This window comes from Trichomonas vaginalis, chromosome IV (genome assembly GCF_026262505.1).
Source record: "Trichomonas vaginalis G3 chromosome IV, whole genome shotgun sequence".
Taxonomy (NCBI): Eukaryota; Parabasalia; order Trichomonadida; family Trichomonadidae; genus Trichomonas; species Trichomonas vaginalis.
Window position 1 is genome coordinate 22468416 of NC_067206.1, and position 21628 is coordinate 22490043.

Here is a 21628-nt window from a genome sequence, read left to right on the forward strand (position 1 = left end):
CTAAATTCTTGATAAATCTTTAAAATCTAGAGTAATTGTTTTGTAAACTTAACAAAACTAAAATGTATACCAATAGATTGGCATTTTCTACGTTTTCAAAGTGAGAGAGTGTAAATTCTTTTTTTTTATCCTATTAAGGTTTTTAAAAAATTTAATTAACTTAATTTATATGATCTGAAATATATGACAAGTTAATATGGAGAATTCTTTCAACCCAATTTCAATTTATTGAATTTTCTATTCGAATTCAAAAATTTTCCCAAGAAGAAAAAATAATTAGGAAATTTAATATGTTAATACATAAAATATTTTATTTATTCAAAGAATTCAATTTTCTATTGGATCAAAAAACTTGTGTTGAAGTTCGTATTTTAAGATAACTATACTTTTAGAAGCTGTTTTTATTTTTTTCACCGGGATTTTATTAATTTAATTCTTTCAAAATTTGAATCTTATTGTATATCACCGGACTATGATCATAATAGAGTTGCAATCTCTAATTATAGCCACATTAGTACTCGTGGGTCGATATATCATGGGAGATACAAAATTATTTGAATTTTCTTTTATTTTTTTAAAAAATATTAAAAAAAGTAAATAAATAACTAACAACACAGCATCACTTTTCGTAAAATGCTTTAATCCTAGTCCTTTTTCCCCTTAATTTTTCAATCTCTCCCAGGTTGAAATTTATTCCGGGAATTTTTAAAGATGCTTGGTCAACATAAAATTTCATTAAATCTTCCACAGGAGTCATAAACTCTGAACATTTGAAGCGAGCATGAACTGCATCATTCAAATTTTTAAGAAGATTTTTGTTCGAAAAGTGATTCAATACGGCGATTACATGAATACAAGGTAATCCGTATAATTCGATGTGCTTACATGTGCATGAATATTGTGAATCTGACATAATTTTTACGCAATATGTATAGCGACCAAAAGTTGCATAATATAATTATTGAATTGGATCATATAATACCGAGCTAAACATATCTGAATGTTTCAAAGTTTCATTTAGATTTTTGATAATATTATCTGATTTAAAATCACCTGTTAAAACATTTTTAACAAGATTGAATTCATGTTCAATGAGACGGATAATTAGTTCGGCGGGTTCATATGTATCCCATTTATCTTTAATTTCGGCATTAAGGGATTCAATAAGAGATGTTGTGAGTATGCCAGCGGTGTAGTCAGCGAATCCTTCAAATGGGTTAATACTATCTAAGTACTTAAAGAGATCCTGATTATTTTCGCGGTTTGGATATTCCTCTTGTAAACGAGTTTCTAACTTTTTAATCAAGTCAATTCGTTTTTGAGGATGGTCTGCGTAAGCGACTTCAACAATTTCGGAATAGACATTGATGTATTCCCTTTTTGTTGCAAAATGACGTAAGCAAAATTTATGATCGCAAGAAAAGCCTGATTCTCTAACAGCAGCTATAATTGCCGGACCTTGATCGGAATAAATATTCTTGAATCTGCTTGGTGGAATAAAAGATTTCAATTTAGTGAGCATATCCTTAATTGTTATCGTATTTTCACTAACAGACCATGCAAATGCAATAGGGATAAGTCTATTATTTGGTGCAGGTGTACCAATAATGAGTAAGTTTCCTTTTTTAATACAAAATAAAAACGTTCCATCAATTTGAATTATTCCGCAAAAAGCTTGTGTTTGCATGTAAAAATGAGTTATTGGAGGAATTACAATAAATGAATAAATTTGAAAGTCTTTTGAATTTTCAGGTAATTCATCACCTTTCTTAAATGTATGCAATTCAATTTCATTGTTAACTTCTTTAACTAAAATCATTTCGCAGAATCCTTGTTCGATTTTGTTTATGATTGAAAAAATTGTTGAGAAATAATTGTAAGATTGAATTCTATCCCCTTTGTGGTTCCTTTAAGTTTATTTACTATATTATGGAACATCGTATAAGTTGCATTGGGAATATTCAATTCTTTTGCAAAAATTTCTTTGCATTGAGGAACATTATCAGAATTTGCTAATTCATAGACTTTTTTTCCTGCTTGCAACTTAAGAATTTTTGGTATATTGTTACTCGGCTTGCATTGCTTTGCTCTATGCTCGTGTTTAATTACTGGAATGAAGAAAAGTTGACCATTTTCATGAGTCTTTACAAGCTCCATGCAAAATTGGCAGTTAGGACAACGAAACTTTTTTCCTTGCTCAAAATTTAATGGATAAAAAGAATTATATGAATCTTTTGCAATAAATATAGCAGCTTCTGTAGGATCTGTAAATTTTAATTTGCTATATCTTTCCTTGAGAATTGGAATTGGGGAATTTTCAGGTATTTCCATTCTATATTTCAATTTTTTACGAGAATTCAATTCATTTTGAATTAAATCAAGCATATCAGCTCCATCTCCTTTTTCTTCATCAACAATAGCTTGGATGGATACTGATATAGTTTGATTCTCTTCCACTATTGTCGGTTCGCTTTCCGACATGAGATAAAATTGAAGGTTTAACGTACTTTTGATACTCTGAGTTAAAAAAAGATTTTCTTAACATAATTTGATTTATTGGTCCTTAAAAAATTCTGATTCAAAATTGAATTGAATCGAACGAGTTTTCCTTTTGAGTCATTTCAAATATTCATGAGAAAGAAAAAAAATTCTAGCAATTTCAAATATTTTTGATTTGATTGAATTCAAAAGTGTCACAAATATTCAATGAGAAAGAGAAAAGAGATCGAATATGTTGTTTCTGAGCGAATAGTCAAGCAATATTTCGTTAAGTACAAAGATCAGCATCCGGAAAAAAATAAATGGGTATATCAAAATGAGATTCCGCAAGAAATATTTGAAAAATATCTAGAAACGAAGAAAACAGAAAATATTGATGAAATGTTACGCTGTACTCGAATTGTTCATGTTGTTGATCAAGATAAAAAAGAATTTTATCTTGAATTTTCAAAAAAAAATCAAATTCATCACATATTAAACAAGAATCTAGATGAAGAACATCAAAAGGCTTATATAGATTATCTTGAAAGTTTACTCAAACTTGAAATAAAAAATAAAAATTAAATAAATTAACCCTCGTTAGGATATCGTTGCAAATAAAGATTATTTCTCAGAAAGATCCTGATTTTCTGATAAATATTCTGTTGTAACTTCTACAAGGTTTAAGATATGAAAAACATTTTTGAATATTTCATCGCTATCAAATCTGCGGAAACATCTGGAATATAATTTCAAATATTTGTGAAGATTTGAATTCTCAATTGCATAATTAATTAAAAATTCATGTGAATTTAAAAAATCGGTAGATTAAATTTGCATGGGTATAAGAGGAAGTACACAATAATACCCCTGAACTACATACTCTGTAAATGAATAGTGAGGAGAAAGACTTCGCAGAATTTCAAGTGTTTTTATGAATTCTAAAGCCATCTCAGATGTTATATCGACTGCTTTATAAAATAAAACTATAAATTTGAGAAGATAAACAAAATCTTCGTTATTTATAATTGAATTCACGTCATTAAAAAAGTTGAAATAATTTGATATTAGTATATCCGAACATGGAAGAGCAGTTGCATATCCTGGGTAATATTTTAATAATTTTGTAAAGAAATTTGCAATTGCATAAGTTGAATATTGATTTTCGTACTCAATAATACTAGAAAAAATTTCTTTCTTGAGTAAAACTGCGTTTTGGAAGAATTCAACGTCAAGAATATTGTTTTTAATCAAAGCAATAAATGTATCGATGATATAGAGAGAATTGTCACTGCTGCTTATGAAACGTAATATCTCATCATATTGATCGGAAAATGTTGATAAATAAAGGTATTGTATGTTATCTAAAGCTTTAAAATGAATTAATTTTAATGAAAAAATGAAAAAAATCTGTTAATATAATGCGATAAATATTCGAATAAATTTTCCAGTAGTATCAAATCTATTTGAAAGATATTCGAAGAAGTGATATTTTGAATTGTGAATTTTAATATTGTTTCATTTTGTGTAGATTGCTCGATAATGAAATGTATCAAAAGATTCATTGAATATGAGTCAATGGAAAAGCTTAAATCCTTAGGGATATCCAAAATAAATCTTAATAAAGAAGATTCGTCTTGAAAATTAGCTTCCGAAAGTTCTATTTCAGTCGGAGCTGGAAGATTCCGATCATTTATGAATCTCGAAACGACAGAAAATTTGTATTGTTTATATTTCATTATTCGAAATGATAAACTTCAAAATCTAAAATTTATTTTTTTACAATATATTTCATCCTATTGTCAAGGCTAAATTTTTCACCGGAAGTGTATCAAAAATTGATAAGATTTACGGTGATCTAATTATGACAATTCAATGCATCTCGTGATATAACGCAGATATAAACACAACTGATATTGCATAACTAATAATTGAGTCAAATAACTAAATTATGTGTTATATTTTACATATATTTCTTCAATTTTGTAATAAATGGATGTTTAACACTAATTTTTTAAGGACTTCGACTTTAGCATCACATAAATATGTTATTTTCTATATTAAAACGTAATTTTGGTGGTCTTAGAATAGAAAAATATGCAATATTCGTGGAGATAATGAGGGTTCTTAAACATGTTCTTAAAAATAAATAAAATAATACAAATCTTTATTCAATATTTTGATATTGTTGGTCCTCTCTTTGTGAAAATACTTAACTTCAAAGAGTATTATGTTTTACCTAGTGAGGACCTTAAGTTTGCAAAAACATAATAAAAGTAAAAAAAAAAGATCGGATTTATCACAAAACTTTGAGTATTATAGGATTTAATATATTTTCTTAGTAGATTATATGATTTAGTTTCTTAAAATCTAAAGTATTTCTTGAGGAAAATATAAATTGAAATTCAAAAAGTAAAAAAAATGTAAACAAATCAAATTTTAAATGGACCAAATGTTGATTTTTCATTCGTTTTCTCATTATCGAAAAAAATTTGGAAAGCTAAGAAGTCAATAACAAGTTATATAATACAACAAAACCACATCGGATATGTTTTCATCAAATAGTCTCCTAGATTTGTTATGAAATTAAAATATCATGATATTTTAAGGGCTTTTGATTTCAATATTAGAATTATTCAGTTATGTCGTGCTAATATCAATTGCTTTATACAATTAATCGTTTACAAGCTGCAAAAATCGAACAATAATTTGACTTTGTAAAAAAAGTGCGTCATTTTTATTCGTTATACTTACAAAATGTAAACATTACGAGAAATATTTACAAATGTAAATGTAACAAGTAAATACATCAGATTTAAATTGTAAATGTAGTTTATCTCTCTCATCTCCTTTTTAAAAGGTATTACATACATACGAACGCATGGGTCACTCAATAATTAGCGTGATAATAATTGAGGATAGACTGTAATCGTAATTTTATTTTTGGACTTATATTTCGACATTTTGAAGTCGCTTGAAAGTCTTGCAAATGATTAAATTTGGAAAATTTGACCTAAGTCTGCATTATTTTGATGACTTAAACAATTCTATAAATCTGTTTTCCTAAAAATTTAAAAAGATATAATTTCAATTTCCCTAAATTTATGTAATTCATATATCACCAAAATATTTGGACTGCATTTCGTTTGTCTGCACCTAATTAAAGTCTAAATACCAATTAATTTTGGAGTTGCATTGCTTTTAATGTAAAAATGCACGTTTAGAAAAAGACGATAATGATTAAATTACAAAATCGATAACCTCTCATCAAAAAGCATATTTTTCGCGGAGAAAAAAAGAAAAACGCATTTTTTTGGAATTTTGGTGAGAAAGAATCTTCTTTATCTCCTCATGTAGTGCATATTTTCACGTTCTGAGAGCGGAAAACGCATTTTTGGAATGCATAGATTCCGAATCACACGGAAAAAATTAGGTTTTAATAAGAAAATAAACAATTTATGAAGTAGTAAAACATATAGTATTATAAAAATGAAAAACTATTTCCTCATAGCAAATAAAAAAAATAACGTATATTTGTAGTGGGTAGGCATGGATCGAGCCTACTCACCCAATAAACTTTTTATTCGATCTCTGGCCGGCAAAGAGCTAGAGAACCACAACAGCATTAACTTATGCTGAAGTTTTCTGAATTTTTTTCCTAATTTGAAAAAACTTCAGAAAACTTCAGCATAAACAAATTACAGACAAGTTCTCTCGCTCCTTGCTGGCCAAGTACCACACATACTTTACATTAGTGCAATGTTCTTCCCAAGTCTCTCATTCGATTGAGAGGCCTCGGAAGAACATTGCTCTATTCAAGCAATTTTACAGTCTTTGGCCTATAAAAGACCAAAGACTACAAGTATATTACCTTAAGGCAGGATTTTCCCGAGGCCTCTCATCAAATGAGAGACTTCGGAAAAATCCTGCCTTATTCGATTAATTACAAAATTCCTAGCTCTTTAGAAACTAGGGAACAGTAATTAGAGTACTTTAGGGCAAAATTCTTCCGAGATATCTCCTTGAATGAGAGATCTCGGAAGAACCTTGCCCAATTCGAGTAATTACATAATCCTTAGCCCTTCGGGAACCAGAGGATGGCAGCATGAGCCCATGCGGATAATAACGTATAACTAATATCCATAGGAGCGCAATATCTACGCAGCCTGGCTACTATATCCTAGCAGCAAGGCTGTATAGATATTGCACTCCTGGCTTGCAGAACTCTCATGGAAGACCAAGTGGAGATCTGATGCCGAAATCACTTGCTGATGTGGATGGAACAGCACTATGATTGGCCAGATCAAAGGCTGTGTAGCATCCCAGCAAGTGGATAATCGGCATTGACTCCAGCTGCGGTCTTCAATGAGAAAATGACACTTTTGGACTTGGCGCTATTTTTTCAATAGAAAATTTTTGATTTTGGCGGGCAATGTAATTTTACTAATTAGAAGATAGAATATGCATTACAAATACTTATATATTATGAATATCAAATTAAAATAGGAAAATTCATAGGTTTTTGCATTTTGTCCACAAAAGTGAGACAGCCTGACATGAATGCAAAAAGTGACAAATTTTATGATTTTATTGTTTTTGTTCTCATTTACTCTCTCCTCTAACATTATTCTTGATATAGGCAGCTTTAATGTGAGGTGCTGCAAGTTTAAATCAGATTTTCAAGTCACTTTCATTCAAAATTTTGATGGATTATTCGCAGTTCCAACAACAATTTCTGTTAAATACCCAAACACAGTTAACATTACAGAAAATATTAAATTGACGTATGATGAAGCCGAAAAATCATCAATAACTTATGGAAGGTTTGCTTTTCCAGAAACAATTAACAATAATACATATACTGCCGCATTCTTACCATTTTACTTAGATTCTGATATAGAAAAATCTAAAAAATTGTTAAAAACAATACCATTTAACACAACTTTATTCGGTTTCAATTTTGAAGAAACACTAAACATATTTATGAACAGACTAATTCATAGAGCCTCGAATACTGTAGAAAATATTATTGTTTCTTTAATAATTCCAAAATTTTTTACAGAAACCCAAAAAAGTTTACTAAGAAATGCAATTTCAAATGCTAAATTCAAATTCGGAACATTTATTTACGATGACGATACAACTTGGAGTTCTTTGGCATATTTTTGGAATTTTACAAATCGAGACCGAAATAAAGCATCAGTTCTTGTAGAAGTCGGAGCAACATCAATACGTGTTTACACAGGATACATAAAACAATCAGAATCTACAAAAATTGTTGAAAAAATTTCATATAAATATTCTTGTAACGAAGGAGGCCTCTTTATGACACAAAGGATGATGGAATTCTTAATGGATAAGTATAACTTACAAAATTTGAACGAATTACAGAAAATTAAACTATTTCAAATTTGCGAAAAAATTAAACTTCAATTTTCAAATTCTAACAATACAAAAGACGAAATACAAGTTGAATACGATGGAACAAGTCCATTCATGAAGTTTACTATAACAAAAGATGAATATTTGAGCTTATTACGTCCAATTATTGATGAAATCGTAAAACTCGTGAATGAATCAACAGAAAACATCAGTAACTATTCACTAACATTCTTTGGTGGCGCTGGTGATAATCTAGACCTTAAATTAGCTGTTTATAAAGAATTAAATCACGAAATTGAAGAATTTCCTAAATTCACGGATTTGAAGACATATGGTGCTGCAAACATGAAAATACAAATGGATGGATTTAGAATTGGTCAGCCAATCATTAATTTTGGCTCCGAAAATTATAATCCAAAAGATTTGTATATTTCGACACCTGAAAGCTCTGAATCTATTAAACTATATGGTAGTGATATTAAAGCAACTCATGATGAAGTTTTTTACGAAATTTCATCAAAATCAAAAACTTTTATTTTACAGGAGCGTTTACAAGGAAATGTGAGGTTTATTAAGAACTGTAACTACACATTTCGTGCAGAGTCTGAGAAAATAAGAGTTTTTGTTGTAAATGATACAATTTCAAAAATTGAAGCTTTAACAACGAACAACACATGGAAAAAGTTCGACTATTATATTAATCAGACCAATAAATCATCAAATCAGACAATGCTGTACCTTAGTGACCCATATCTTGAAAAATATAATATGAAAACAGCCAAAAAGAAGCTAGAACAGTATATTTCGTACTTAACACAAAACTTACAGCATCAGGATTTCGTTGAATGCTTCCCAGAGAAAATTTCGGCTCTTATTGGAAATATGTTGGAAAAAGCTCAAAGATGGATCTATTTACATGGAGATAGTCAACCAGATGAATCAGAATTTGTTTATTTGTTATCAGAAATAAGTAATTTGACTTCTATTCCTTCACGATTATATACTACTTTGCAAACATTGCGAGATATTGAAAATTTTATTGGTGCAATAATAAATTATCAAAGAATAGAAACGTCATTCAGTGGATTTTCAAATTCATCAAATGTCAAGAAATATCGAGTTTTTATCTTTAATAAACTCATGCAGGAGACATCAATGCTATATGATCTGACTGAAATTGCCATTAAATATGCCAAAGAATGCCGTTCTCCAAATAATATAACAACAATAATTTTTGATGCAGCATCTAAGATTTGGATGAACACAATGAGTTTAACTTTCCATTTTGAGATGAATTTGATCAAAAAATTTACAATAATTGAACGATTTAAGATATTTTTCCTTAGAAAGAACGATGTTTATGAATTTTATGCCTCAAATTCAAGAAAATGCATAGAAGATTTACAGAAAACGATGAAACCATTATACCTGAATGAGAATATTAAGTGGCCACTCGATATTCGAACTGGAAAGTAATATTTTCTCTATTTTGTTTTTAATTATATAATAATAAAGTTAGTTTTGTTTTGTAGAACTGTATTTCTGTAATTTTAAAAGAAATATGAAATATCTCAAATTTTATCACAATTTCATTTTGAATAGATAAGAAATTTTAAAGTAATTGTTCAAAGTTAGTATAAATCTTTAGTATACACGTAGTTTTATTTCGAATTGTGATTTAATTGTTTTGATAATTGAAAACTATCATTTGAATTCTAGGAGTTTGAACATTATTTTAGTTATTTTTTGTCAAATGGGAAATAAAATGGCTTGATATCAAGTAGAGGTGTTCCATCAAATAAATCTAAGCCTTTTACCTTGATATTGTTGGCAGATATTTCTAAAACTTCAACAAGAGAGCAACTAATAGGATTTGGCCTGCTTGGTGATCTTGTTCCAAATACACCAGTAATCGGATTTGCTGGATCTCTTCTTGGATGGCAGGATAATACATCTCTTTGTGCTTTGTCTAACCAACATATTAAGTGAATGAACTTTTCTTCTTCTAAGCATTTCAAACAATCAGTGAATTCTGGGAAAATTTCCACAATTCCTTCTTTTTCATCTCCATTGCCACATTTCGGTGTATCTGATATATCTTTATGTGGGGAGTGAACTATACCAAGTTGTTTTAATGTATATGAAGGTGTTTCAGACATTGACAGATTTCTTAAAAAGTGACAAAACTATCAAATTTTTCTGAACCTTCATTCATAAGTAATCATCATGTTTTTAAAATACCCACAAGATGTATATACCATTCTCAGGTTTAATTTCTTCAATTGTTATATTTTAATTTGATGCTACCAAATCTCAGTGGTTGAGAGGAATTAAACATATGCTATATACAGATAGAATTTTTACAGCATACTCAAAGAGAATAAACACATTCTCGTTAATATTTTATTAAAATTATTCTCAATTACATCCAAGAAAGCGGAACTATTTACTCTCAAACTCCAAATTATCATCAGACTTGTGGTTTGTGTTACCGTTTACCTAAACGAGTCTAATTATAATATTTCTTATATACAAATATCATATATATTTGCATTTAATTCGCTTTACTAATTTATACTGCAGGTGTGCTTTCTGATTATAGATAGCATACATCCTAGAAGCTATCAAAAAAAGGAAATCTGCGTTCTGATATGACATTTTTCCAGAAAGCTGAAATCGATTTTCGGATTCATTAACATTCGCGAAAATAACTCAACAAGAAAGAGAGAGAATTGAGCATTTCACATAATTGAGGTGATTCTTTTTTTATCATTAACCTCCTTTAACCCAAAAATCATAATGTATACATATCATTCATAATATGTGAAACATAAAATTGAAATGAATTTTTTTTATAAAATAAAAAAAAAGTTTTTTGTTAGAGTTCATGACAGACATTTCCCAGAAGGTTAACAAGGAACTAATAAAGTACTGTTGTGACCTCAATGAATTCAAATTCGGCGAGAGGATCGGCGAAGGTGGATTCAGTGAAGTGTTTTTCGCAATACATCAACCCACTGGTATTAAAACCGCCGTTAAAAAGCTCTATTTAAAGAAAATGGAGGGTGATGATCTTGTATTGTTCAGACGTGAGCTTGAAAACCTTGCAGAATGCGACAATATGTTCATTTTACCCTTTCTCGGATGTACATTATCATACCCATTTACGATTATCACAAAACTAATACCGAACGGATCATTATTTGGTGCATTAAAAGACAAAAAGAACAACCCAAAGCTTACAGGCACAGAAAAAACTATACTTGCTTTCGGCATTGCTCACGGAATGGCTTATTTGCACTCACATGGTATCATGCATCGAGATCTCAAGTCATTAAATATTCTGCTTGATGAAAAAAAGTATCCGATAATTTGCGATTTTGGATTATCGAGAAAAGAGAACGAAGGCTTCGTCGAAGGCTCCGCGCAATATGCTACAAGGGATGTAGGTACTCCACACTGGATGGCTCCCGAAATATACAGTAATGCAGGTACATATACGAATAAAGTCGACGTCTACTCGTACGGCATCATTCTTTGGGAGATGCTTGCAGAATCTGCTCCCTTCAACAAAATGAGCCCCGCGCAGATCATGTTTACCGTCTGCCAGAAAAAGGAAAGACCTGCAATTCCTCATGATTCTCCAAAATTTCTTAAGTCCCTTATCGAAAGGTGCTGGAACCAGGACCCTGAAAAAAGACCGTCGTTCGCTACTATCTGCAAGAAGATAAAACATAACCCGATTTTATACGGAGGAACTGTTGTTCCGCATGTAGAGAATTTTATTAAACAAGTTGAAGCAGATGAGAAGACCCGCTGCAAGATTGGTGAATGGAAGGCTCCTCCGCTTACTCCTATGCAGGGAACTCCAAAGAAACAAATGGGAGGATCTCCGATTATGGGAATGCCCCAGAAGATGCAAATGGGATCTTCCCCGATGATGAACCAGCAAATGGTAATGGGTGGCTCACCAATGATGCAAGGCCAGCCTCAAATGGCTCAAGGAAATTTGCCATTAATGAACCAAGGCCCTCATTCTGTTTCGATGCATCAGAGAATAATGCAACAACCACAAGTAATACAACAACAGCAAGTAATGATGCAACAACGACCTCAACAAGTAAATTACGTCATTTTATCTCATCCAGAACGTTCTGACTTCATAGAAGTATTCAACGCTGCAGTTTCAATGATCAATACTCAAAATGCTACGGAATTTTTCTCTCACTTAAAAGGAGCTTGCAAAGATTCAACTCCACAACAAATTTACTTACAATTCCTTCCACAAGTATCTCAAGTCGTTCAATCAGATGTTAATTACTGCCAATGCATGATTCAAACAGGATTCCATTACTTTTTACCTTACAAAACTTCAGGATTATCATCATTATCGCTTATTATATTAAATACAGCAGTTCTCAACTTCCCACAAGTTATTAATACCGATTTACTTAACATTTTAGCACCAACAGTTCAAACTCATGCAAATTTAATCATTGATATCTTAATTTTATACTTTAGAAACGGAAATCACCTTTCAAATAACGCAGAAGTATTTGATTTCATCACAAACAATGCAAATACATTTGTTACAAACTCAGGAGATTACTTTTTGACCTTTTATTACAATCTCATTACAACTTATCAGTCTCAGTGGCCAAACAGGGTCCAGGACATTCCAAAGGTTCTTACCAAAGCGTTTACCTCCCAGAACAACCGCGTAATTAAAGCTGCTTACAAATTTGCCATCGAATTCATTGACCAAAAGGTAACAATCGATTCACTAACGCTCTCTTTGCATATTAAGAATAAGAAGACTCGACGTGTCGCAGCATCTTATCTCGCAAGAATTACTGAATTTGAATATACTCAAGAATTAGTCGACGCTTTGATAGATGCAGCCCAGGATGATAAAGTATGCTTGATCTGCCTCTATAACGCACTTTCCCATAGCACAAAGGCATCTTCTGTCGCTGTAACTTCATCTCTTCTTTGGTCAAAAACTAATCGTCTCTCAATTATTGATAAAATGACGATAACGATTATTTTGGCCTCAAATGAAGCGAACTACAATCTATTAGCGAATTCGGATGGATTTTGTGCTTTCTTAGCTGATATTCCGTTTTCCAAGAACGTTGAATTGATCGACGTCGTTACAGATATAATTATCAAATTAGAACCAACGAAACCGTTCATCCAGACGCTTAAACGAGCCAAGTTCTTCACGAATTACTTCAACTCAGTCCCTTATCTTGGCTCACAGAACGCAATTGTTAAGAGTTTGTATGTAATTTACGTTGTTGGCACTAATTCATACATTGAAGACTTCATGCTATACAAAGGATACCTTATTCAGATGCTAAACATGAATAATGAGTACACTCCGCCAGCTCTTTCCGCATTGGCTGTTCTGACAACGTATCCTGAGGCTGTGAAGTCCTTTAAAGCAATGAATTTGATGCAGATTCTCGGTGGAATAAGCAATGTCCCGAATTACCAGGTTTACATTGACGCAATCACTGCGAACTTGAATAGTAATTGATTTTTTATTATTTGCGATGTTAATTAGTTATTTTTGATTATTTAGTCGATAAATACTATCTATGATTATAACTTTTTAATGTTTTTTATTTATATCTCAAATTTTTTCATTATTTTTGCTTAGATATTAGCAATCTAATCATCTAAGATTCGTTAAGACATGCAATGCATTTCATCAATAGAAGATCTCATTCATTAAACTATGGCGTCTTCAAATCAAATTAAGTTCTTAACTCTACATTGATTTTATATTTGCAGCATTATTGGCAACACTAAGTATTAATGAGTACATCTATAATGAACCCTCTATAATTTTCTTCAAAGCAACAAATTTGAAATTTATACTCGGGAATGCTTTTAAAAGAAGGTATCACACATTGCCATTGATTTACTTCATATTGGAATAAATTTGACCCCATACTTTCAATCCAAATCAGGAATTTCGGTGGATGTTTCAATAATTATATTCATTATTAGTTTAGAAAAGCTATTTGAAAGGAATTTGCATGATACTGATAGTAGATGACATATTTCTTAGTTAATATTATGTATGAAAACTCAATAATAAAATTATAAAAATAATCTTGGTAAAAAGCTGAACAAATTACGCATTTTTGTAAGTAGAGTTGGTAGCGAGTTACAAAACAACACAAATTTTATTAATATACAACAAAATCTATTCTTAGGTATTAATAAGATTTTGATCAGGTTGACAATACTCGTCAAAGAACGTTGGGCATATATCGTCTATTACTGACTTTGGAATAAAAACGTACTGTTTCGAATTTGGTGTACCATCAAGATCGCTTTTTGCTAAAAATGTAATGGATTCGTCATAGTTGTGCATAGGAATTATGGCAGATGCAAAAGGTTTTGGTTTCTCTTGTGATATTTGTTTAAGAAAATTAAAATGCGATTCAACAATGGTTTGATCTATAAGTAATCTTTTGTGTGCTCTATCTGCATTTGCTTCCGGATTTATATCTGCTAATTTTATTTTTGCGATGCTTTCACTGATCGATTCATCGTCATCCTTTTTATCCTTATCGTCTGTTATGATTTCTTTCATTTTTGCTTGCTGATCTTTAACTGGACTCTGTAAAATAACTGCTTTGCGATTAGACATATAAAGATGTCAGTTTTTTGGTTTCTATTGAAATCACTATTTTTATGGAATGTATCGCTGCTATCACTCATATTTTGTGTTTTTTGGTTTTTGTATGTCATAATGGAGGTATTTAGCAAACTTTCATATAAAGAGTATTAGATTGTCACTTTTTATGTAAAATAATGTACGTTACAAATTAATTCTAAAATTTAATGTCTGGGAGTCCAAAGAAAAGCCTATTTGGCGACGTAGGCGATCGAGGACCTCAACCAATTGATGACAATCGTCTTGCAACAAATAGTATCTTTCAGTCGCCTAAAATGGAAAAGAATAAACCAAAAAGATACGTTTATGATAACGATAAATACACAATAGCTATGCAGAATCAGAGATATATGGGAAGTCAACGTAGCACATCTTCAAATCGATCAAAATTATCAAATTCCTCGACAAAAGAATCTCAATTTCCAAAATTATCAAAGAATAATTCAAATAAAACAAAAGAAAATCATAGAAATGACGCATTACCTCCTATATATGCTATAAACAAATTAATTCCCGATGATAAACCAACAGAAACTGATTTTGAACCAATTAAACCAGCAACTCAAAGCGATATTGATGCATTTTTATTACCATCTGGTTTTCAGGTTGAAGGAAATACGCCAGCAATGTCTCCTAAACCATTTCCTTCATCTTCTGCTGAATCGGAATTTACTTCTCAGCAAATTTCATCCATTGAAAATGAATTCAACTCCAATAAACAAAAAACAATGGGAATAAAGTTCCCTATTACAGTTCCTTCTGATAAAGAAAAGGCTTCTGAAGATCAAGACTTAGAAAAAGATTTAAACAATGAAGATGCAGAAATTGAAGAACCACAACAAGAAGAACATGAAATATATGAAGAGAGAATACTTTCTACAGCAGAAGTTCAAACTCCTGAATCTTTTTCAAGAAAATCACCACCGATTGAAACAAAAACACCTTATAACGAAGATATACAGAATATCTTAGCAGAAGAGGAAGAAGAAATATCGATAATGCCACCTCGTTTACAAGAAATTGTAAATGATCAAAAAGGATCTCTTGCTTATCTTGCATTAAACGGAGCAAGTTTGCTTGGATATAAGATAACAAAGATAAAGAAAGCAATTAAAGATCTCAAACTTATTCTAAACAAATGCATTGAAAAAGGATTTGTTTCAGAATCGATTTATGTTGATAATACAATCAAAAGAGCATCATCAGAACTCAAGTTTGTACAAGACAGTCAAGATAAAACAAAAGAAACGATCTACAAACTCGAAGATCAACTTTTCATGAATCAAACAGAAATGAAGCAAAAAGAATTTTTTTTCGAGTCATCAAAAGCAAAGTTAACAGCGGATAGAGACTTAGCACAAAGAGAATTACTTATACATCTTGAAGAAGAACTCGAAGCACTCGATCAAGAATGGTTTTCTCAATCAAAAGCTGACCAATTTGCAAGACCATCGGCAAAACTCCAGAAGCTGAGGAAAGAAGCTTTAAATTTACTTCAAATGAAGAGATTCGAAGAGGCATCATCACTGAGTGTTGATATTGATCAACTCGTGGAGAAAGAAACAGTTGCAGCAATGCTAAAACTCAAATCCAATTACGAAGCAGCAAAAATGAAAGTACAAAAGAAATTTTTACAAGATTCAGCCGCAATTGATGAAATGTATGAAAGGAAGGTTCAGATGATTGCCCAGAAAAAGAAGAAGATTGATAACGTTTTAACACGAAGAGCAGATAAAATAAACAACAAAAAACAAGTGTTAGAACTGAAACAAAAAGAAACTCAAAGAAGGAAAAAAGTTCCGGCATCTGCACCCCTCTCGCCAATAAAGACAGCTCACACTGTCACAGCAGCTGATATCAAACCTCCTGGAGCAGCATTGCAAATGAGACCTATAACAAAGATGAGAAGGAAAAGAGAATAATTTTATTTGTATTTTATTTTTTATATTTGTTTATAAATTGTTATGTATTTTTATTAAGATCAGGCTAACCAGTAGCACATTGCTTTTTGAAAACATTTCTCTCATTTTTAATATTTCAAATTTCTCAAATCTCCAAATCTAATTTAACTTTACCGGTATTTTTTGCACACTAACTTGAGTGTACAAATTTGGTAACTAGAAATAATTATCAAATTAAATTTATTTTGTGGCCGAGCAAATTGAATGAAAAATAATCGGCATGGCTGGACCTCTTTGGAAAAGTAATGCCTCGTTGCCAACGCTTCCACCTTAAGCGCCTCACAGCCCCACACCACTGGCTTCTCGCTAAGTCCGCTGGTAAGTTCGCTTCCCACCCATCCACAGGTCCACACAAACTCCGTGAATGCCTTCCAATCAACATCTTCCTTCGTGACCGCCTTAAATACGCTCTTACAGCTAAGGAAGCCGTCGCTATCGTCAAGCGCCGCCTCGTCAAGGTCGATGGCAAGGTCCGCACAAACTATCGTTATCCAACAGGTTTGATGGACGTCATCGGGCTCGGCAAGTCCAACGAACTCTTCCGTATCATCTACGACTGCAAGGGCCGTTTCTGCGTCCACCACATCGAAGCTAAGGAAGCCTCCTTCAAGCTTCTCCGTGTCAACCAGTTCAAGATTGGTGCCAAGGGTATCCCACACGTCGTTACACACGATGGCCGCACAATCTCCTATGTTGACCCATCCGTCCGTGTCCATGATGCTCTCAAGTTCAACATCAAGACAGGCGAAGTCGAATCCGTCATCAAGTTCAAGGTTGGCGATGTTGCCATGGTTACAGCTGGTGGTAACGTCGGCCGTGTCGGAACAATCCAGAAGATCGAGAAGCAGATGGCTTCCTTCGATATCGTTCACCTTAAGGATACATCTGGCGCTGTCTTCGCCACACGTATCATGAACGTTTTCGTCATCGGTGAGAACGAGCACCCACTCATCAGCCTTCCAGCTCGTGAGGGTGTCCGCCCATCCATCCTTGAAGGAATCAACCAGGAATAAATTAGATTTAGCATTTACGAGCAAGTCTAGCGTACTTGTTCTTATTAGAAATTACCTTTTATTTTTATTTTTTTTAATTTGAGATTATTTTTGAAATTTTCGCTAGAACCATGAGGTTTTTCGTAAAATCTATCAAGATTATCACCAAAAATATTTGATTCAAGCACCGTTAATGACATTTCGAGCAATGATAAATATTTTTCATTCAAAATCTCTTTGTAACTTCCTAGGAACCAAATACATTGAAGATATCTCACATCTTATAGTAAAAACATCCCACAATAGTACAATTCCCTAAAACATGCATAAAATCTTTTTAATTTTTGGAATGTTCTATTTTTTTTTCTATGAATAGATCTATAAACACCTTTTACATGATAAAAAGTTAAATAAAAACAAACAAACATTAATATATATTTAGAAATCATCGTCGCTTAATTCATCAAACATTTGCAAAGCTTTAGCCATAAGATCTTCTCTATCTTTAACTCTTCTTTCATCATCGCGAACTGCTGCACAACCCTCAGGCCAAGCTCTGAAGCATCTCCTCATTATCGAACGATTCATTTGTTGAACAGCAGCCATGAATTTCGCTTTCTGCCGCTTCCTCTTTTCAACAATTATCGCGTGCAGTGTTGAGTGGAGCAAATATTTATTATGCATCTTTTGACAATTGAAAAATTTCGTCGCTGTTACATTTCTCAAATAAAGCCAACCAAGGAAAGCCTTTCTTGTGATGTTTTCTGCGTAAAATTCTTGTGCCTTTGCAGTTCTCTCGTCTTCATTATCCTTTTGGTTCATCCTGAAAGCTAATAATCCATAAGATAATAATTTATCCTCTCTAAATCTTTCACTTTTCTCTTCAAGTTGAATTCTAATATTCAAAATTTTCTCCCAACACTTGAATTGGTTGTAAACAATTCTTCTGAGTCTAAATTCTTTAGATGCAGTTTGGATATATTTCTTTCTTTGAAGAGCTTTCTCAAATTCTTCTTGCATCTTTTGTTGTTCTTCTCTCTTCTTCTTTTCTTTTTCTAAGAACTGCATATGCTCAAGTTTCTTCTTTCTTTGTTCTTCAATTTGGAGTTTCGCTTTTTCTTCTTCCTCTTTTTCAGCTAATTGTGCTTCTCTTGCTGCTTTCTCGAGCTTCTTCTTTCTTTGTTCTTCAGCTCTCTTCTCCATTGCTTCAATTCTTGGATCAACTTTAAGAGGTTTTGGTTTGGACTTCGGAATCATTGATTTTCTTGGAGGAGATGAACTTACAGAGCTCTTTTCTGAATTTGTTTGGTTCTCTTCAGTTTGATTTTGAATTTGTTGTTGTTTCTCTTCAATTTTATTAATAAGAAGAGCTCTTCTCTTTTTATGTTGTTCTTCTATGATTTTCATCTCAATCTGAGCTTTATATCTCGATGTCCATCGAACAAAAGATTTTTGCATTTGATGACGAACATAAAAGTTAATTGCGGCTTCTTCCATTTGTTTATCCTTTCGCAAACGCGATTCTAGCTCATCAAGTTCTCTTTCATGTTTCCTCCTGTAATAGCGAGACCTCCAAAATGAAAAACATTGAGTCATTTTTTGGAAATTGTTAAATGCAGCAGCTCTCTTGTAGTTTTGGGAATGATATGAACATCTTGATGACCAGAGTGTATAATATCGACGTATTAATCGTAATCTAAGTGTTTTATATAGTAGTTGCAGTTGTTGTTTCATTGCTTCTTCATTTATTTCTTTCGACTTCTTTTCTAGTTTCTTTTGCTTCTTAATTTGTTTCTTTTCTTCTTTGGCGATGGATTGTTGAGCACTTTCTTCAATTGCTCGTATTTGAATGGATTGTCGATTTTTCTCTTCTAATTCTTTGATTTTTTCTACTGTTTTTTGGGCAATTCTTTCTTTATAGCTTTTAATATCGCCCTCAATATCAGGTAGAGAAACTTTTGGTGGTAATCCAACTTTAGGAGGTGCTTTTTTTGTAGGAATTTGCATTTGCTTCGCTGCTTGTCTTTCAAGACGTTGTGCTTTCATTTCTAATATGTGTTTTCTTCGTGCTTCCATGATGAGTGTCGGATCAACTGATGGACGATCTGTCTCAATCTTTTTCGCAACCATCATTGGTGTATCAAGTTTTCTATATACAGCCATCTTTGGTTTGGTTGGAACTTTGGTTCTTGTTGAACTCGGTTCCGGACAAAAAGATTCTGTTTGAATTGACCATGATTCTAAAAGTTTTCTTGCTTCAGAAGTTGTGTCATCATAATCTACATCTTCTATCTCATCTTTTGTTTTCTGTACCATCCTCGCCATCCATGCACTGATCTCTGGGTCATCCCCAGAATTTCCATGCATTTTTTATAAAAAGTGTACGTTTAAAAATTTGACATTACAAAAAAAGTTTCTCTTTGTTTTCGAATCTTTGGAGCAAATTTTGATTCATTTATCTTTGTTTTTATCATCAAATAAGTTCATACTGCAATATGAATATGCAATTTCATAATTTCATATTATCTTTCCCCCTCAATACTAATTCAACTCCTTTTCTGATGTCTATTATCTTGTTTCAATCAGACATATTATTTGACAATGCAGAATTAGTATGAAATCAAGGTAAATACTCTATCATCAATGAGGAAAAATCAAAATAAAATTTCAATTTTCCTTGATTTTGATAATAGTACAACTAGATAATCATGCAAATTAAATGTATAATATAAACGATAAATCTTTATTTAGTATTTCTAATAAATGTTGTAATATCTCTAAGAGCAACGTCAGACATGTGGAATTCGTAAGCAGAATATTCAAATCCTTCGAGTTTTTGAGGGCATGGCATAAGCATGTGGTCGCAGTGGTCGTAATTCTTAATAGTAACATTCTTCTTCTGAGAAGTGAATTTTATCCACTGATCCTTCTCTTCTTGCTCAACAATTTGATCGAAATCGGAGTTAAGAAGGAGAATTGGGATATCTTCTGGGAATTGGTTGAAATCGTATTCGACCATTGGGAAATTCTTAAGAGGCTTAGCAGCTGGGTTAATTAAGATTGCACCTTTGATGACTCCTCCGAATTTGCGGAGAATTCGGTTCATGAACAAAGCACCGTGGCCCTGGAAAATAATAAATATATCTGTGATATCAGATCGGGCCATGAGTTGCTGCATGAGTGCTGCGGCATATGCTGAAGCTGGTTCTGGGGCATCAAGCATGTCTTCTGTGAATTCTCCTCTAATAAATGCAACATTTGCTGAAGAAAGGTATTCATAGTCTTTGTAAATGAATGTATATCCGATTCTTCCATCAACATTTAACTGCCATTGCATGTTAATAATAAAAGCTGCTGGATATTTATCTCCAGCTTTTGTAGGACGTGAAATAACAATTTTTGGATCTTCACTTAATTCTAAACGCTCAAATCTAGTCTCTTTGATGTACTCTGGTGGATGATAAATGCAGCATCTACCGTAATTAAATTCAACAACTTCTTGTTTATCGTTGTAAGCTACAAGAGAAAACATTCTTACGTTTTCAATGTAGCAAATAACGAATGTCAATATGACACCTGGAACTTTTGGATGTGCTTTTGCACCAATTGCTCTATCAATTCTGTCAACAACTCCATAAAATTGTTCTAGCTGGGCAATCTGCTTTGCAAAATTAACGTATGGGAAATTCTGTTTGACGTCTTCATTCCATGATTCATAAAAATCTGAAAGATTTCCTTCTATAAAGACTTGCTCCATTTGTTCAACGGCACGCTTGTGGAGCCAATCTGGGACGTCATGGATATCTGCTACTTTAATGTATGGTAATGGAATTGTGCTTAAAATCTCTTCATCTGACATTTCTAAAAATATAATCAAAATCAGTCAATAACACTAATATATGATAAACTTTGAACTAAAATGAAGAAATTTCATAATTTGATCGCCTAAAATCCAAAAATACAAATTGTTGCAAATCTCCAATATGCAGTTCGAGCAAACCTCTATCACAACATATTTATAAATCACCAACATGATTAAGATCTTTGATTGGCATTGACTTACCAATTAAATATGGAGTGGCCACATATTCTAATCAAAAAATCAATCCAGATATTATCAA

The 21628-nt window shown here is 32.1% G+C and overlaps 9 protein-coding genes across 9 annotated transcripts, besides 5 other annotated features; 4 read left to right on the forward strand and 5 right to left on the reverse strand.

The window, feature by feature from the left end:
* Positions 1 to 545: 545 nt before the first annotated feature.
* Positions 546 to 576: a terminal%2Cinverted (terminal inverted repeat of rnd_1_family_319/TvMULE1 transposon ID:TVAGG3_0147760).
* Positions 546 to 2672: a mobile genetic element.
* TVAGG3_0147770 (MULE transposase domain-containing protein) lies at positions 959 to 1687 on the reverse strand (the record flags this gene model as incomplete). The annotated part of the gene is made up of 1 exon (XM_051224528.1): positions 959 to 1687. One exon carries the CDS (start codon positions 1685 to 1687, stop codon positions 959 to 961), a length of 729 nt encoding a protein of 242 aa, XP_051109514.1.
* Positions 2642 to 2672: a terminal%2Cinverted (terminal inverted repeat of rnd_1_family_319/TvMULE1 transposon ID:TVAGG3_0147760).
* A 2889-nt stretch (positions 2673 to 5561) lies between these two features.
* Positions 5562 to 5739: a mobile genetic element.
* Positions 5688 to 5739: a terminal%2Cinverted (terminal inverted repeat of MuDR-N2_TV transposon ID:TVAGG3_0147780).
* Positions 5740 to 7059: 1320 nt separating this feature from the next.
* Positions 7060 to 9336, forward strand: TVAGG3_0147790 (the record flags this gene model as incomplete). The annotated part of the gene is made up of 1 exon (XM_001310412.1): positions 7060 to 9336. One exon carries the CDS (start codon positions 7060 to 7062, stop codon positions 9334 to 9336), a length of 2277 nt encoding a protein of 758 aa, XP_001310413.1.
* Positions 9337 to 9599: 263 nt separating this feature from the next.
* TVAGG3_0147800 (tRNA (adenine-N6-)-methyltransferase protein) lies at positions 9600 to 10019 on the reverse strand (the record flags this gene model as incomplete). The annotated part of the gene is made up of 1 exon (XM_001310413.1): positions 9600 to 10019. The coding sequence occupies one exon, from the start codon at positions 10017 to 10019 to the stop codon at positions 9600 to 9602; it is 420 nt and encodes a 139-aa protein (XP_001310414.1).
* A 719-nt stretch (positions 10020 to 10738) lies between these two features.
* TVAGG3_0147810 (protein kinase protein) lies at positions 10739 to 13490 on the forward strand (the record flags this gene model as incomplete). Its single annotated transcript, XM_001310414.1, has 1 exon — positions 10748 to 13402. One exon carries the CDS (start codon positions 10748 to 10750, stop codon positions 13400 to 13402), a length of 2655 nt encoding a protein of 884 aa, XP_001310415.1.
* A 593-nt stretch (positions 13491 to 14083) lies between these two features.
* TVAGG3_0147820 (uncharacterized protein) lies at positions 14084 to 14527 on the reverse strand (the record flags this gene model as incomplete). Its single annotated transcript, XM_001310415.1, has 1 exon — positions 14084 to 14527. One exon carries the CDS (start codon positions 14525 to 14527, stop codon positions 14084 to 14086), a length of 444 nt encoding a protein of 147 aa, XP_001310416.1.
* A 194-nt stretch (positions 14528 to 14721) lies between these two features.
* On the forward strand, positions 14722 to 16476 carry TVAGG3_0147830 (uncharacterized protein; the record flags this gene model as incomplete). The annotated part of the gene is made up of 1 exon (XM_001310416.1): positions 14722 to 16476. The coding sequence occupies one exon, from the start codon at positions 14722 to 14724 to the stop codon at positions 16474 to 16476; it is 1755 nt and encodes a 584-aa protein (XP_001310417.1).
* A 170-nt stretch (positions 16477 to 16646) lies between these two features.
* Positions 16647 to 17776, forward strand: TVAGG3_0147840 (Chain E 40s Ribosomal Protein S4; the record flags this gene model as incomplete). Its single annotated transcript, XM_001310417.2, has 1 exon — positions 16761 to 17528. The coding sequence occupies one exon, from the start codon at positions 16761 to 16763 to the stop codon at positions 17526 to 17528; it is 768 nt and encodes a 255-aa protein (XP_001310418.1).
* Positions 17777 to 17849: 73 nt separating this feature from the next.
* On the reverse strand, positions 17850 to 19874 carry TVAGG3_0147850 (coiled-coil domain-containing protein 191 family; the record flags this gene model as incomplete). The annotated part of the gene is made up of 1 exon (XM_001310418.1): positions 17946 to 19874. The coding sequence occupies one exon, from the start codon at positions 19872 to 19874 to the stop codon at positions 17946 to 17948; it is 1929 nt and encodes a 642-aa protein (XP_001310419.1).
* Positions 19875 to 19950: 76 nt separating this feature from the next.
* Positions 19951 to 21390, reverse strand: TVAGG3_0147860 (alpha/beta-hydrolases family; the record flags this gene model as incomplete). Its single annotated transcript, XM_001310419.1, has 1 exon — positions 20251 to 21366. One exon carries the CDS (start codon positions 21364 to 21366, stop codon positions 20251 to 20253), a length of 1116 nt encoding a protein of 371 aa, XP_001310420.1.
* Positions 21391 to 21628: the final 238 nt, after the last annotated feature.